Source organism: Primulina eburnea, unplaced genomic scaffold, assembly GCF_022965805.1.
Source record: "Primulina eburnea isolate SZY01 unplaced genomic scaffold, ASM2296580v1 ctg567_ERROPOS1000000, whole genome shotgun sequence".
Lineage (NCBI taxonomy): Eukaryota > Viridiplantae > Streptophyta > Magnoliopsida > Lamiales > Gesneriaceae > Primulina > Primulina eburnea.
In genome coordinates this window covers 184,165-200,000 of record NW_027331354.1, presented here as the reverse complement: position 1 = coordinate 200,000, position 15,836 = coordinate 184,165, and the positions used below count along the sequence as shown (strand labels likewise).

The window sequence follows — 15,836 nt, the reverse complement described above, 5'->3', positions numbered from 1 at the left end:
TGATCCCTAGAGCAGATAATATTCTAACAGAAAACTTTTACCTCCCGAGCAAATGCTAGCCAAATAACTCACAAAATTCATCCCTAACTCACTGCACTCCCTTTTTAACTTCCCTCTCATGTATTCATACAATATTCCCCCACTTCCCTAATGAGTATCCCACCTAGGCCTCTCCCATGTTGCAAGAGGTTTATGCATATACACCAATAGAGTGTTGTCGAGTAAATTTTTTATCAATCTCCATTGTGACTTGAGACTGAATATCAGGAAGTAATATGGGGAAAAAAGTCAAAGTCTTCTTCAAAACGAAATAAGCAAACTGAGTTTCAAAGTAAATCAATGCCGCTCAGATTAAAAACAATGGCTGTAGTGTGTATATATATTGGAAGCTGAAATGAGAACCTGCACACTCAATCAATTAAACAAGAAGATTAAAATGGAATGGAAGATAAAATGTAATTTTAATTAACTTCAACTTGATTTATACCAGAAAAATTATGCTAGGCATCATTTTCTAAGAATTCTGAATGCAGTAAACCAATATTTATATGTTATGTTCAGCAAATGGTATTTCAACATTATGACAAATTTGTGATTTTATTTTATTCTACTTTCATCCAAAATAAATTTGCAAGTGAAATGGTAATGTAGTGAGAGAATTTTTTGAAAAATGCTCTCTCCCTCTTCGTTTTTGAATCCTTCGACCGGAGACATTCCTAACCGTTTCCGTCGTTACCCTTTTTAAATCTTGTCGCCATCTTCCCTTTCATCTTCGTCGACGGCCGTCGGCCGTCGCCGGCTTTTCCACCCCTTTTTTCTTTGCCCTTCCGCCTCAGTCTCTTTTCGGTTCTTCAGTTTAAAATCGCGCTACAAGCTTCGTGTCGTGATGTCGGAAAACATGTTCAGGAATTTCCGAACTGGAATTACCACACCACGTTCGAATATCAGGGATGAGATGATTAAGATTGATTTTAAAATATTTACCTTGCAATTGAGCTCGGACGGTAGATCCATTTGGTGGGCAGAAAAAACTAGGAATGCTTGCTATATGCTGGACTTTCAACGAGAAGAGGCACGGTGGATTAACCTGGTTTTCAGAGAATTTATTTACTCACAGCATCCAGTCTCGTCTTTTCGCCGCCTCAGAGGCAGGAACTCGGTGTTCATATTACAGAGGTTTGAAAACAAGCGCGGAAAATTCATTGAAATGTCTAAGTTCAACTCGCAAGGGAGAAAGTTCACCACTATTGTACCATGTGGCGCCAACACAAGTGGGTGGATTAAAGTGTCGAAGGTTTTGGATAAGCTGCTAATGGGAGATATCCAGAGGCAGGCTAATCGGCATTCACCTGTTCAAGATAATTTCCAAAACAAGACATGCAATTCTTCTCAGAATCTGGGGGCGGGGGAGAGGTTTGGCAAGGAACAACTTCGGGTAGATGTGGATAAAAGTGGATTGCAGAAAGGAAACAAGAACAAGAACTGGAATGAAGCCATCATCATTACCAGACAAAAAGCAACATCTAAGTGGAGTCTTGTTGAAGAGGCTCTTCGGAGGGCTACGAACAGGAACATTAAGCTATATCCTTTTCAAGCAAATAAAGCGCTTTGGTGGCCATATAATGCGGCAGAATACAAGTACTACATCAATTTGAAGAAAGGATATTTCGACTCTGGTTTGTGTTTGGAATTTCAACAGTGGTCCAAAGATATCAACACATTGGATTCGGTGGAGAGTTGCTGCAACAGCTGGATTTGGATAAGAGGTTTACCTTGGGATCTATGGTCGCCATATAATTTCAAAATTATTGGGGATTGTTGCGGGGGACTGTTGGCCATTAGCCCTGACACATTACACTTTCGAAAGATTGGAGCAGCGAAGATCAAGGTGAAGGGAACTGAAGGTGGCTTCATTCCGACCAAGATGGTCATTCCACTGGCAGGAGGACCTACAGAGATCAGAATTATGGTCGAAAACTTTGACTCAAAGGGCTACGAAGCTTATGAAAAACAAACGTACGCTCAAGTAGTGGTGAATGGAAAGAAGATATTGGCGGGTTGGGGAAATAATAATATTTACAACACTCTCGCAAGGATTGAAGATGGAGACAAAAATCAAGGCAAAGGAAAGCTAACTATGAGGGAAACACAGATGCAAGACAAGAACGGTGCGGAATCAAGTAAGAGATTGGGTCAAAGAAATGGGAAAGATATTTTATATGGATCTCAGGGGCAATTGCTTGAGAATATATTAGGAAATATTTCAGAGAAGGAATCCAAATTATCTGATCAAAAGTGTGAAGGAAAGGTGATGAAAATACTAAAGAATATCGTACCTAAAGATGTTTCAAAGTTTTCGACATCCTCCTTCGGATCCACAAACAACCAATATCCTGAGGACGTTGATAAACAGCCCAGAGTGGAGTTGCTTAATAACACACCAAATCAGTTCTGGAAAAAACACCGACGCAAAAGTCATTCAAATGACTTTGCGGGTACTGAATCACATGTTGTTCCTGAAAGCCTAACTCAGCAAATTCATGGCAGGGATTTGTGCAGCAATGACGAAGGAGCGGAGAGGGATGATTGTGATGACATGGAGTTTGAAGATTCTCAAGATGAATTGTTAGAAGAGGAGCTTGAATCCAGCGATTCACAAAGTGTTGGGTATACAAGTTCTGACAAGTATGACTCTTTTGAAGACGCTGCGGCAGATTTGGATGAATTGTTCTCAACTCCGAAGTCCACAAGGATCAAAAAGAATGAAGTACAGGTTCAAGACTATGATGGAAAGTTGGAATCATTGCACACAGTTCCAAATAAGTCAAATACTAACTCAAACGAGGCTCCACGAGGCATTGCCAAACATTCTGTGGGACAGGTACTAAACGGTGAGCATTCTCCTATTCTATATCATTACATTTCTTTAAATTCAATTTTATCATCCCCCTTCAGCGTCTTGGGTGAGAATAGGGGTCTAGTAGGGAGTGGGGTAGGCAAAGTTGATGAAAAGCCCTGTAACATCTCAGAATTACCAGTACCGATAGTAGGGGAAGACATAAAAGTGACAGCGGAACAAGAAGTGGGGGAGGGTTTTATTGATATAGGAGGTAACCAAGTCAAAACGCAGAAATGTCGATTGAAAAGGGAGTTGCTTAGACTTCAATGCGGAATAAGTTATGAAAGAGGAACCACTTCGAGGGGCACAAAATGTTTTAGATGAAGATTTGTGCGTGGAATATTAGGGGAGGGGGGGCTGGAGGAGAAGACAACTTGTTCGTTCAATAATTCAAAAGGAAAGGCCAGATATTATGGTTCTTGTGGAGACAAAACGTGAAAAAATAGACAAAAAATTCGTAGCCAGTGTTTGGAGATCGAGATTTGTAGACTGGGTTTGCATGCCTTCGGCGGGAAGGTCGGGAGGAATTCTTGTTATGTGGGATCCTAGAATAGTTAAGGTCCTAAATAATCTGATTGGGGATTACTCGGTTTCAATTGAGATTTCAAAGACAAACGAGATGAGTTGGTGGTTTTCGGCCATTTATGGGCCGGTAAATCCCAGGTTACGAGAACATTTCTGGGACGAATTAGCGGGGTTGAAAGCAATATGCGGCGATCTCTGGTGCCTCGGAGGTGACTTCAATGTGGTGAGGAATTTGGGAGAAAAAATGAATAGCAATTCTTCAACTACAAGCATGTCTTGTTTCAATACTTTGTTAGAGGAGTTGGAGCTTGTTGATCCACCGCTTCTCAATGCCAGATTCACATGGTCCAACTTCAGGTCTACACCAATTTGTAGTAGGTTGGACAGATTTCTATTTTCCGATGGTTGGAGGCAGCTTTTTCCAAACATCAGACACACAGTGCTTCCACGACTCACATCTGACCACTGTCCTATCTTGCTGGACACAACTATACGTCGATGGGGACCAGCACCATTCAGATTCGAAAATGCTTGGTTGTCTCATCGACAATTCAATCAATTAGTTAAGTTATGGTGGAATAAAGAGGATGTTCAGGGATGGGAAGGATACAAATTCATGCAAAAGCTGAAATTGATGAAAAAGATATCACCGAATGGAATAAGACAGTGTTTGGAGATGCCCGAGTAAGAATACAAGAGTTGACCTACAAGATTAGTCAATTGGATGGGATTGAGCAAACTGGAAACTGGACAGAAGAGTTGAAAGATGAGAGGAAGCGGGTGAAATGCGAGCTGGAAAAGGCATCGGTTACATATTGTCAAATTCAAAACCAAAAACTAAGACTTAAATGGCTACAACAAGGGGACCAAAATACTAAGTTCTTCCATGCCTTGCTGAGCAACAGAAGGAGTAGAGCCATGATCGACAGAGTGGAATTGGAAAACGGCAGCATTATTACGGATGAAAAACAAATCGAGAATGAAATTGTTGGCTTTTACAAGAAATTATTCACAAAAGTGGAAGGGGCAGCGGGGTTGTCATTTGATTTGGGGCTGGGTATGGAGGGTCTGGATTGGAAACCGATTACGAGAGCAGAGGCAGATGGGCTGGAAAAAAGTTTCGAGGAGAAAGAAATTAGAGAGGCAGTATTCAGTTGTGATGGATCAAAAGCGCCAGGGTCAGATGGATTCACATTGGAATTTTTTCAGAAAAATTGGGACACGATACGAATGGATGTGTTAAAAGTTTTTGCGGAATTTTTCGAAACAGGGGTTGTGAATGGAATTACAAATGAGACTTACATCTGTCTCATCCCGAAGAAAAATGATGCTACAAGTATGAAGGACTTCCGGCCAATTAGTTTGGTGACAAGTTTGTACAAAATCATGGCAAAAGTTTTGGTTCAAAGATTGAAAAAGGTTGTGGCTAACACTATAGCGGATAACCAGTGTGCTTTTATAAAAGGACGGCAGATACTAGACTGTTGTCTAATTGCAAATGAGATGGTGGACGAATACCGTAAAAAGAAGAAAAGGGGCTGGGTGTTAAAAGTTGATTTAGAAAAAGCTTATGATAATGTGAATTGGAATTTCTTGGACTATGCACTGCTTCGAAAGGGTTTTGGTGAGAGATGGAGGAGGTGGATTCAAGGGTGTATTTCTACTGTCTCTTTCTCAATTTTTGTGAATGGAAGAACTTGCGGAAAAATCAGGGGCCAAAAAAGGCTTAGACAAGGTGATCCATTATCACCTTTTTTATTCAATATTGTGGCCGATGTGTTGGGAAGAATGGTGGATAAGGCTAGGGAAGATAAAGAGGTAAAAGGATTCATAATTGGAAAAGACAAGCTGGAAATTTCCCACTTACAGTTTGCAGACGACACTTTGTTTTTCTTGGACTCTACTAATGATGTGATGAAGATATTAGGCATTCTAAGTTTTTTTTCAAGTAAATCAGGGCTCAAAATAAATGTGGGGAAGAGTGTCGTGCTAGGTCTGAATTTTGAGGATGAAGAAGTGGAGGAAATGGCAGCAACATTCGGAGGAGTTAAAGGATCATGGCCCATTAAGTACTTAGGACTGCCGTTGGGGGGTAATCCCAACAAGCTGGAGTTTTGGGAGCCTGTCATTTCAAAGATGGCTAAGAAATTAGTAAGCTGGAAAAAAGCCTTTCTATCCAGAGGTGGCCGCCTTATTTTGATTCACTCGGTCCTTTGTGCAATGCCATCTTATTTCATGTCCCTCTTCAAAGTTCCAAATCATGTCTCGGCCAAAATGGAAAGGTTAATGAGGAACTTTCTTTGGGATGGGGATGAAGGACATAGACATTGTCATGTGATAGGTTGGAAGCAGGTGTGCAAACGAAAAGATAAAGGAGGTTTGGGATTGGGGAATATCGGTCTTCGAAACAAGGCTCTACTTGGGAAATGGTGGTGGAGAGGATCGTCAGAGAAGGAGGCGTTGTGGAAAATGGTTATCAAAAGCAAATACGGTTTACAAGATAATGGGTGGGACTTGGGATTGGCGGAGATAACATCGTTCAAAAGTCCTTGGAAATTTATTTCTAGGTCTTACCAGGCTTTTCATCAACTTACTAGATTAGTGCCAAATCAGGGTAACTTAATTAGATTCTGGGAGGATGTTTGGGAGGGAGGGGACACTTTCAAAACAGATTTCCATCATTGTTTCGTATTTCGGTCTCAGTTAATAAGCCTATCAGCCATTACATTCAAACCGTGAACAATGGGGTGGTGTCTTCTTATACTTGGGATGTGAGATTTAGGAGAGATTTGTATGACGATGAGGTTCAAGAGTTCACCTCTATGTTAGGTGTCTTAGAGGGGGTCAGGTTGAGGTTGGGGTCGGGAGATAGTAGAGTATGGTTGGGGGATTCCTCGGGGTTGTTCTCTGTCAAATCTTTCTATAATTCTTTCTTCCCAGACTCTCATTTTCGAACATTCGGTTGTTTCAAAAACATTTGGAAAGTAAATGTACCACAGAAGATTAAGATTTTCTCGTGGATCATCGCTTTGGGGAAGTTGCCGACTTGTGACAGTGTGCAGAGAAGATGGAAGAATTGTGCCCTTTTACCTCATTGGTGCTGCCTATGTCGGCAAGATGCAGAAAGCCAAGATCATATACTCCTACACTGCTCATTTGCACGAGGCATTTGGATGAAAGTTCAGAGGGAGATGGGCATCCAGTGGGCAATTCCAAACTCTGCTAAAGAGCTGTTACAAGATGACTTTGAATGCCCAATGACATCTTCACTAAATGTTTTCTGGTTAATGATTGTTCATTGCGTTTTTTGGTCATTATGGCTCGAGAGGAATAGGAGAATTTTTGAAGAACAAACAGATTCGGCAGAGCAAGTATGGGAAAAAGTCAAATTCAAATTGGCAAGCTGGACGACAAGATTGAGAGAATTCAGTCATCTGTGTATTAATGATTTGGTTCGAGATTGGAAATTTGTATTGTCAGGCCAGTAATGTGGTGTCATTAATGTAGTTTAAGTTAGTTATGCAGCTTTTATTAGAGGATTGCTTATCCTCGTTCTATTGTAACAAAAGGCTTATTAATCTAATAAAATAGTTTTCTATCAAAAAAAAAAACTTTCATCCAAATGATTTCTTCCATCATTTGAAAACCTGAGAGATTATGGCCAGGTGGTAATTGCAACCAAAACTAGAAGACAAAACAACATACAATCTGGCCATTTGGGCATGGGCATTTGTCTGTAAGCATTGACCATAAGGCCAAACCATGTAACATTTCAAGAAGTTTCTACTTTAATTATCCTCCTAGTCCTATCATCAGTATGAGGATAACTTCAAAAGGAAATCAAGATTGAGGGCCCAATAAAATTCTTTAAGTCAATTACTATGAGTTTTTGCAAGATTCCAATCCATCATGGCACGAACAAGCGAACGGATATTGATAGCCAATTCATCAGAAAATTGAAAGACAAACATCATCGACCAGGTATACACCCCAGTGCATTCCTGAATAGCATATATCCCAACTAAAGCCATTCCCTAGAAATGCTTCAAAGTCTTCAATTCAACTCAAGTATACAGTAGTAATATTCAAGGCTTTAATTCTCAAAATTGTAGTTTATGCTACAACATTTGGGATTTGAGGTATCTCTTAATGAATTCATTGGCCGTAATTTTGGAAGTATTTAGCTATTTTCCTTTTATCGTAGAAATAATTTGTGTATCTTTCCCATCATAAGTTATTTGTTTTTCTTGTAATCGAGGAATCAGAAAATTCTCATGAAAATCCACAAACCTAAATTATAAAAGCACTCGACTACATGAATGAACAATAATTTCAGGACTCACAACCCTGCGCGAGAAGGCCCTTGTCATGCACAATACCTCCTGTCATCCATCATTAACAATATTATCAAATCAGGTGAAGATAACGATTCTCAAACAAATAGCAGATACTTCGAGCTAGACGAACCAATGTAGGACTAGCTAGGATTTTGATAAAGCCACACATACCCCAATTTTGTAGTCTCCTGTTCTTCAAAGTTCTCCACTTTGAAATGGGGGCTTTATAAATCTGCAACAGAAGGACCGAAATCACACCACAGAAATCAATACAGCCTACCTCTCTATGCTTACATTATTCAAGAGCTGCTCTTCTTCGGCTATGGTAACGTAGTCGGGAAGGTAAAACACGGTCGGCACGGAACCGACAACAAATTCTTCTAATGCCGAAGTTTCTACGTCCATCGAACGCGCTTTGGAATCGAAATCATGAATTTTCTATTTGGCAGTAAGGAAGAAAAGTTCTTGAAAATTGAAATTGGAAGAGAAAAATGGGAATACATGGAATAAACAAAATATATAATGTTTTTTTATAATTTATTTGATTTATATGTAAATAAAAATTATAATATAATTATAAAAAATAATAAGAAATTATACTGTAATTGAAATATACAAATTAAAAACTAAATAGAAAAAGAGGAAAAAGAGACAAAAATAAGAATGGAACCTAAAACTTATATTTTAAACATGTAAACATGCCTATCACATTTAATTCACGTTATTAAAACAAGTTAGTTAAATATTTCCTATTTTTCCCAGATTTACGTGCAGGTGGTGAAGAACCTAAAGGGGGGGTGAATAGGTTCTTTAAGGCCCTTTAGCGTTTTTAAAACGAGTTTGCAAAAATTGCAAGCGGAAGACTTGAGGGACAATCACAAATAAAAATGAATGCGTAAAGTAAGTGCGTAAAATAAATGCGTAGTAAAGTAAATGCGTAAAGTAAAGAGGGATAGAGATGTTTATGGAAGTTCGACGAAGAATCGTCTACGTCTCCCCTTCTCGATGAGGATCGAGGTATCACTATGACGACTTGGCTTTAGGAGCTCCAAGCTAGCTTTTACAACCACGCCTCGATGCGTCTACTTGGCCTTGAGGGCTCCAAGGATAGCCACGAACTTTACAACCCACTCGAGAGTATTACTTTCACTCTTTTTCTACAACTCTTTTGATATTACAACTCTTTTAATCAACGCACACAAGAGATAGTAGAAAGCTTTGTAAGAGACAAGAGAGAATGGAGTGGGATGATTGAGAATGCATCCTCAAAGGCCTATTTATACTAGTCTTGGACGCCAAGGTTCGGATCTTCTGTTTATACTTCGGAACGTCCGATGTGATTGAAATCAATTTGCGTAATTCTGGAATGACTTCGGATCTTCCGTTCTTGACTTCGTAGGGTCCGAACATATGCTTCGGAGGGACTGATCAAACTTCGTTTCTTCTGAACAGTTCTTTTAGACAGTGTATGAACAACTTCGGAAGGTCCGAACTCCAGTTCGTACCGTCCGAACATTCCCGCGTTTCGGAGATTTGAAATCTTCAACACTTCGTAGCTTCCGATCATGTCCATCGTAGCGTCCGAAATCTACTCAATCAACAGTCAGATCAATTTGTCTCTGGATTGAAGTGATTTGATTGCTTGTGTTCGGAACGTCCGATCCAGTCTTCGGAACGTCCGAACTTGCTCCTCGCAGCTTCCGAACAGCTTCTATTTTGCTTCTGATTGGCACAATTTCGGAACGTCCGAACCAATTTCGGATCTTCCGAACGTAACCTTGTTCTTAATTTCCTGCATGCCTCAATATAAACATTAGTACATTTTTAATCCAAGTTTTGATATCATCAAAACAAAAACTTTGGGATATGTTATAGCATTAAAAACATTAATCTCATCCTCGAGATTTGTATGCGTTTAAGGCGTAACAATCTCCCCCTTTTTGATGATCACAAAACTTGGTTTAAAAATTGACAAACAATAATCAACATAATCTAATGGTTATTAAATAACTCCCCCTTAATCAAATAACAAGTCTAAGAGGTTGAATTAATAGCAATTTTAACCAAATAAATTCTCCCCCTTTTGCGATAATCAAAAAACATAAGCATAAAGAGAGACAAATAAACAGGTAAAATATCCACTAATAAATGCAAGTCTTTTATACAATGATGCATAAAGATAAAATAAACAAAAATAACAAAAACATAAGCTAAGAATCCGCATCCTCGAACGATCCGAACACGTTCGGTGGATCCGAAGTGAAACGAAGCATCCGAATAAGGAACGGTGATTCCGAAGTAGCCAAGATGAGGAACACCTAAAATTTAAAATATTTAACACATAAATGAATGTTGAGCCATAATTATGGATAAATACAATTAATTTGTATTATCCGACATTATAATGCTCACATTAATAATACTCCCCCTCAATTTAACAAATATGTACGAGAGTATTTGACTAATGTTTACAACTCAATCATGCCAAGTTCACCACGCAAACGAGTAAAAGTAGATTCATCTAGTGGTTTTGTAAAAATATCAGCAATTTGATTCTTGGTGTCAACATAGTGAAGTTCAACATCATTTTGCTCAATGTGATCACGAATAAAATGATGTCGAATGTCAATATGTTTTGTACGAGAATGTTGAACTGGATTCTTTGTTAGACATATGGTGCTTGTATTATCACAAAAGATTGGAATTTTTGAAAAAGTAACACCATAGTCGAGTAATTGATACTTCATCCAAAGAATTTGTGCACAACAACTACCGGCAGCCATATACTCGGCCTCGGTCGTTGAAAGTGCAACACAGTTTTGCTTTTTAGAAAACCATGACACCAAGCAGTTTCCCAAAAAGAAACAAGTACCACTAGTGCTCTTTCTATCCACCTTATATCCTCCAAAGTCGGCATCACAGTAAGCTTTTAAATCGAAAAATGAGTTCTTAGAATACCATAATCCGAGATTTGGAGTATTTGAAAGATATTTGAAAATGCGTTTTAAGGCGAATAAGTGTGATTCCTTTAATGACCAAAATGGTACAGTAAAAGCTGTTTTATATTTATCTTCTTCTTTTAGAAGAATTTGATAAAATCCCTGCTTTTAAATCAAAGAAGAGAATACTTTTCCTTTAAATAATCTATTTAGTAAATCTCTTTTATTTGGTAATGGATGCTTTATCCATTTTAATGCTTTATTAAGTGGTTTATAATTGATAACAAGTCTTGGAGCTCCTCTTTCAATTTCGGCTCTGCATTTTTCAACATAGAAAGCTGGGCAACTCCAAGGACTATTACTTTGGTCTGATTAACTCTTTTTTAAGAAGAATATCAATTTCTTCTTTTCAATAATTTAAAAGTCTAGCCCCATTGCTATAGGCCTTGCTTTTGTAGGAATTTATTCTCAGAAAAATCATCTGTATAAGGAAGACTGACTTGATGTTTTTCCCTATTCCAAAGGCATTAGGAACATCAGCGCATATCTCTTTAGATATGATTTCTGAAATAATTTTTATTTTTTCCTGAATTTTATCAGATTTAACTTATCTTTAATATTTTTAAAGAGAATTTCATCTTTAATGAAGTAATAAAATTTTCTTTATTACTAACTATTTTTTGTAAAATATTTATAGATTTTGAAACTGGTATTGTTGTGAATGGGAAAAATAAATCATTACCTTTAATGTTGGTATATAAACCCTTTTCATTAATTTTATTAATAGGAAACAACATTTGGAAAAATGGAGTTCCTAAAATCACAGGAGTAGATATATTTTAATGAGAATAAAAGTTGTATTTAAAACAAACTCCAGAGTTACATATTGCCACATCAGACAATTTGTAATTAACTATAAGAGGTTGCTTATTAGCAGCAGTGATAAATTGAGTAGTCTTTTTATAATATTTAGACGGAACAATTCCTTCACTGATGCAATTTACATCAGCTCCTGTATCTAATAATGCTTCAATAGTAATTTTAAATTTTTTGTTAATAATTAATGTTACTTTTGAGTACCATTTTTGAGAAATAATCTGATCAATTTTATTGATCCATACCATTTGATTTATTTCTTGATCATCATCATTTTTTGGTAAAATATCTTCTTCTTCTTCTTCCTCATAAGTAGAATCTTTGTCCCAAGTATTATTATTAATACTAAGAGTATTTACTCTTTCTTTTAAATATTTTATCCTCAGATTTTATCTGATCTATTTCTCCTTTTAATTCAGAAATAGTAGGCTCTCTTTCTTTTTGTTTGGCCTTTTCTAATATTTTATTATAAGAATATAATTCATGTTCTTGTACAGTATTTTGTACAAGTTTAGTCGGCTTTGTGATTTGCCATATTTAAATAATGTTCTATAGCTTTTCTTTATTCTATAGGGTCCTTTATTTGATCTATGAGATCTAAAATGAAAGTTTCTTCATTTGATATGACATTGATTTCTAATCCCATAAAATTTATGAGACATGTATCACAATCACAATCTGGATTGCAAATTTATTTTCTGATATTTCAGAATCATTATCTGTACTACTGTTAGAATATTCAGATAATTCATTATCAATAATATTGATATAAAAATCTTTTTCCTTTAGATTTTCTTCTGTATTAAGAAGAATATTTATCAATGATTCTTTTAAATCATTGTTTATATTGATATTATTAATCTTTTTCTTGACATAACACTTATTAGCTTTATGTCCAATCTTTCCACACTTCCAGCATACTGGAACTTTAGTAGAGTCATTTTTTATAGGTTTTTAAACTTTTTCTTAGAATATTTTTAGATTTTTCTTTATCTTTATATAATGGTTTTTCTTTTTAAAAGGAAATCTTTTCTTTTTCTTATCCCTTTTAGGATATTGTATTGGTTGATAGCCTATTTGCTCACAAAAATCACCAATAATATTTCTATTTTCTTCTTTTTTGCATATCAAGTTGTCTTTTTAACTTGATATCATTGCAAAGATTAATTCCTTCTGCAGTTATTTCTGCAGATAAATCTCCGTAAGTAAGAATGTTCCAATCTATGGAATTTGTTGGAGATTTAGATTTTAATCTATTTTTACTCTTTCAGCAAAAAGAACTGGAAGTCCAGAATAAATTTTTCTTTCCAGAAATTTGCATTGCAATCATTTCTAGTTAAAACCTTAGTCATAAAACATCTTTATACCATCTGAATTCAGATAGTGTTGGGCATCTCAAATTCATTAATTGTTCTTGAGATCTATCTAATTGGAGTTCATTAGCTCCAATAAAATTAGATAAATTGTATAAATAAGTGTATTTACAGCATCTGACTCTTCTCTTCCATTAAGATCAACTATAGAAGAGTTTAGAATTTTATTCTTTGCTTCTTTAGAAAGATAAAAATCCCACCAACCTTGAAGTTGGCCTGTGAAACCAGTAATAATGGCTTGAGCAATTTGCCTATCATTATTACCTTTTATCTTTGCCGCAGAAGAATATATTAACATTTGTTTAATAATAGTTTTAATCTGATATTCAGATTTTCCATCTATATTCCATTCAGTAATGGCTTCCCCATTAAACTGAACGTAATCTTTTTTCTCTTCAATTTGAAGATCAACAGGTGTAGCCTTTTTATAAAAAGGTTTTACAATTGATACTTTATGCATTTTATTAATCTGCATTTCATCTTCTGACGAACTAGAAATATTATCTAGTTGTTCAGATTTGGTAATTACCGAAATAGAACCTTTTTCTTAATATTAATTTTTTGTAATCGATCTATTAAACCTTCCATAAAATCATCATCTTTTTTAGAACTTAAAAGAAAATTTTCTTTTTTAAGATTAGGATGAGGTTTTATCATCAAAGTTTTTGAACTTTCACCACTAGAATTTCCTTGTTTGGATTTTGATAAAATCTCTTCTATTCTAGTAGTCTGATTTCTTAAAGAATGTAGAGTAAGATTGGTAAAATTATTCTGTTGAATAATATGGTCAAAATTACCATGCCCTATTTCTGATTTTATAGGGGCAGCATATATTTCTTTATTACCCTTTTTAATTTGTAAAGTAGTAAAAGGAGGATGAATCTCAAAAGATTCTTCTCCAGTTTCATGAACATATAATTTATATGTTGATTCAAGAGTATTTATAAAAGACTCATCTTTAAATTTGGAAATATTTTATTCCTTGCTGGAAAATATAAATTTTCCATCCATTTGAAAAAATCTAAATTTAATTTAGTTTCTTCAATCCATTCTAAGTATCTTGAAACATATAATGTTTGTTGTTTTGAATTTAAACAACTTAAAAACCATTTTTTCTTATTAAGATTTTTAATCTTATCTAAACTCTTTTGGATAGAGTTATTATTAATAACCATAACATTATATCCCATATCAGAAAAAGTAGGAGAATTTGATTTTTTATTATTAACAGAATAACTTCGTTGAAATCTAGACGTACTAGATTCAGGAATATCTACTTTATATTCTGGATGAGATACATTATCATTAGTCTTTTGAAGACCAGATATACTAATTTTTTCAAAATCAGATATAGAAGAAGTAGAATTTCTACTTTCTTCAGGAAGTTTAATTCGTAAATGTCTTTGAGATGAGAATTTTATTTCGACATCTCCATCAACATATTGAATTATACTTTCTAGTTTCTAGATTCTTCTTTTAAAGAAGGGGCTATACTTTCCATTTTCCAGATTTCTGGCAGAGTAACTTGACTCCAATTAATTGTTTTAGGAATCATAATATTACTTTTAGTAATATCAGTTATGAAAAGAGTAGTTTCTCCTCTTTTTGAACTAATTTGATTAGTATTGATTCTAAAATTGGATATCGTTGAATTCATGACTTTGTAACAAATTCTATATAATAGAACAACATTTTCTGTTCCATCTATCATATCAAAACCTTCAGTTTTTATATTTAAAGTGAGGGCTTTCATGATATTTGGATCAGAAAGAGAAATTGGAAAATTAGGGAAACAACTAAAATGTATTGGTCCTTCGCATAATGAGATTCTACTATTCCTAATAAGGAATCTTCGAATTTATTATGCCTTTGATCTCTTACCAAATTAAAGCTGAAGTATTTAGACCTAATCTGGTAAGAGGTTTTAAACCTACTTGTATCATTCCCAAATGCATAAATTTGTAATTTTGCTTGTGAATATTAACAAGGTTTTGAGATAATAAACTAAATGAGTCGTATCCTCCTTTTAGAGGAATTGCTTCTTCAATTGTTTTAATAATATAGTCGGATTTAAAATTAAATCCATTAGATCTATAGATCTTCATATTAGAAGATGTTGGTATTTTCCAGTTTTGAATATTTTTCTCGAAATTTTCAGAAATAATTAATTCTTTGTTCTTAGTATTACTACTTGAAGATTTATTCTTCGTAAAAGATCGTATTAATTTATCCATTCAAGAATATGGTAGATACTGTCAAGGCTTTACCCTGCCTTACCCTTTGGCTTTACAGGCCTTATGGAACCCGACTTAAGGATTTCTCCTGGGTATAACTACCTTCTTCCTTACAGAATAAAGAATAAGATCGTAACAGAAGAATAAGATCGTAACAGAAGAATAATCCTGGGTATATTCAAAATAGTTGAAACAGACGCCTCTGATATTGGATATGGAGGAATACTTAAACAACAATTAGATAATACATCTAAAGAAATTCTTGTAAGATATACTTCTGGAACTTGGAATAATACTCAAAAGAATTATTCTACAATAAAGAAAGAAATTCTTTCAATTGTTAAATGTATTACAAATTTGAAAGTGATCTTTTAAATAAGAAATTTTTATTAAGAGTTGATTGCAAATCTGCCAAAGATATTCTTTTAAAAGATGTTAAAGTAATAGCATCTAAACAAATATTTGCTAGATGGCAAGCAATATTAGCTTGTTTCGATTTTGATATTGAACATATTTCTGGAAAATCTAATTCTTTACCAGATTTTCTAACTAGAGAATTCTTGCAGGGATCAGCCTTGGAAGACAGTCTTAAAAAGACCAGCCACCGGGGAAGCCCATGAATAAACCACCTTTCAAAAGAGGTGCTACAGTTC

General features: G+C 35.3%; 1 protein-coding gene across 1 annotated transcript; it reads right to left on the bottom strand.

Moving 5' to 3' along the window:
• Positions 1–8: 8 nt before the first annotated feature.
• Positions 9–8,277, bottom strand: LOC140821431 (alkylated DNA repair protein ALKBH6 homolog). Its single transcript, XM_073181917.1, has 4 exons — positions 8,056–8,277; positions 7,933–7,993; positions 7,768–7,806; positions 9–402 (listed from the first exon to the last, which is right to left on the bottom strand). The coding sequence occupies exons 1-4, from the start codon at positions 8,164–8,166 to the stop codon at positions 347–349; spliced, it is 267 nt and encodes an 88-aa protein (XP_073038018.1). The 5' UTR covers positions 8,167–8,277; the 3' UTR covers positions 9–346.
• Positions 8,278–15,836: the final 7,559 nt, after the last annotated feature.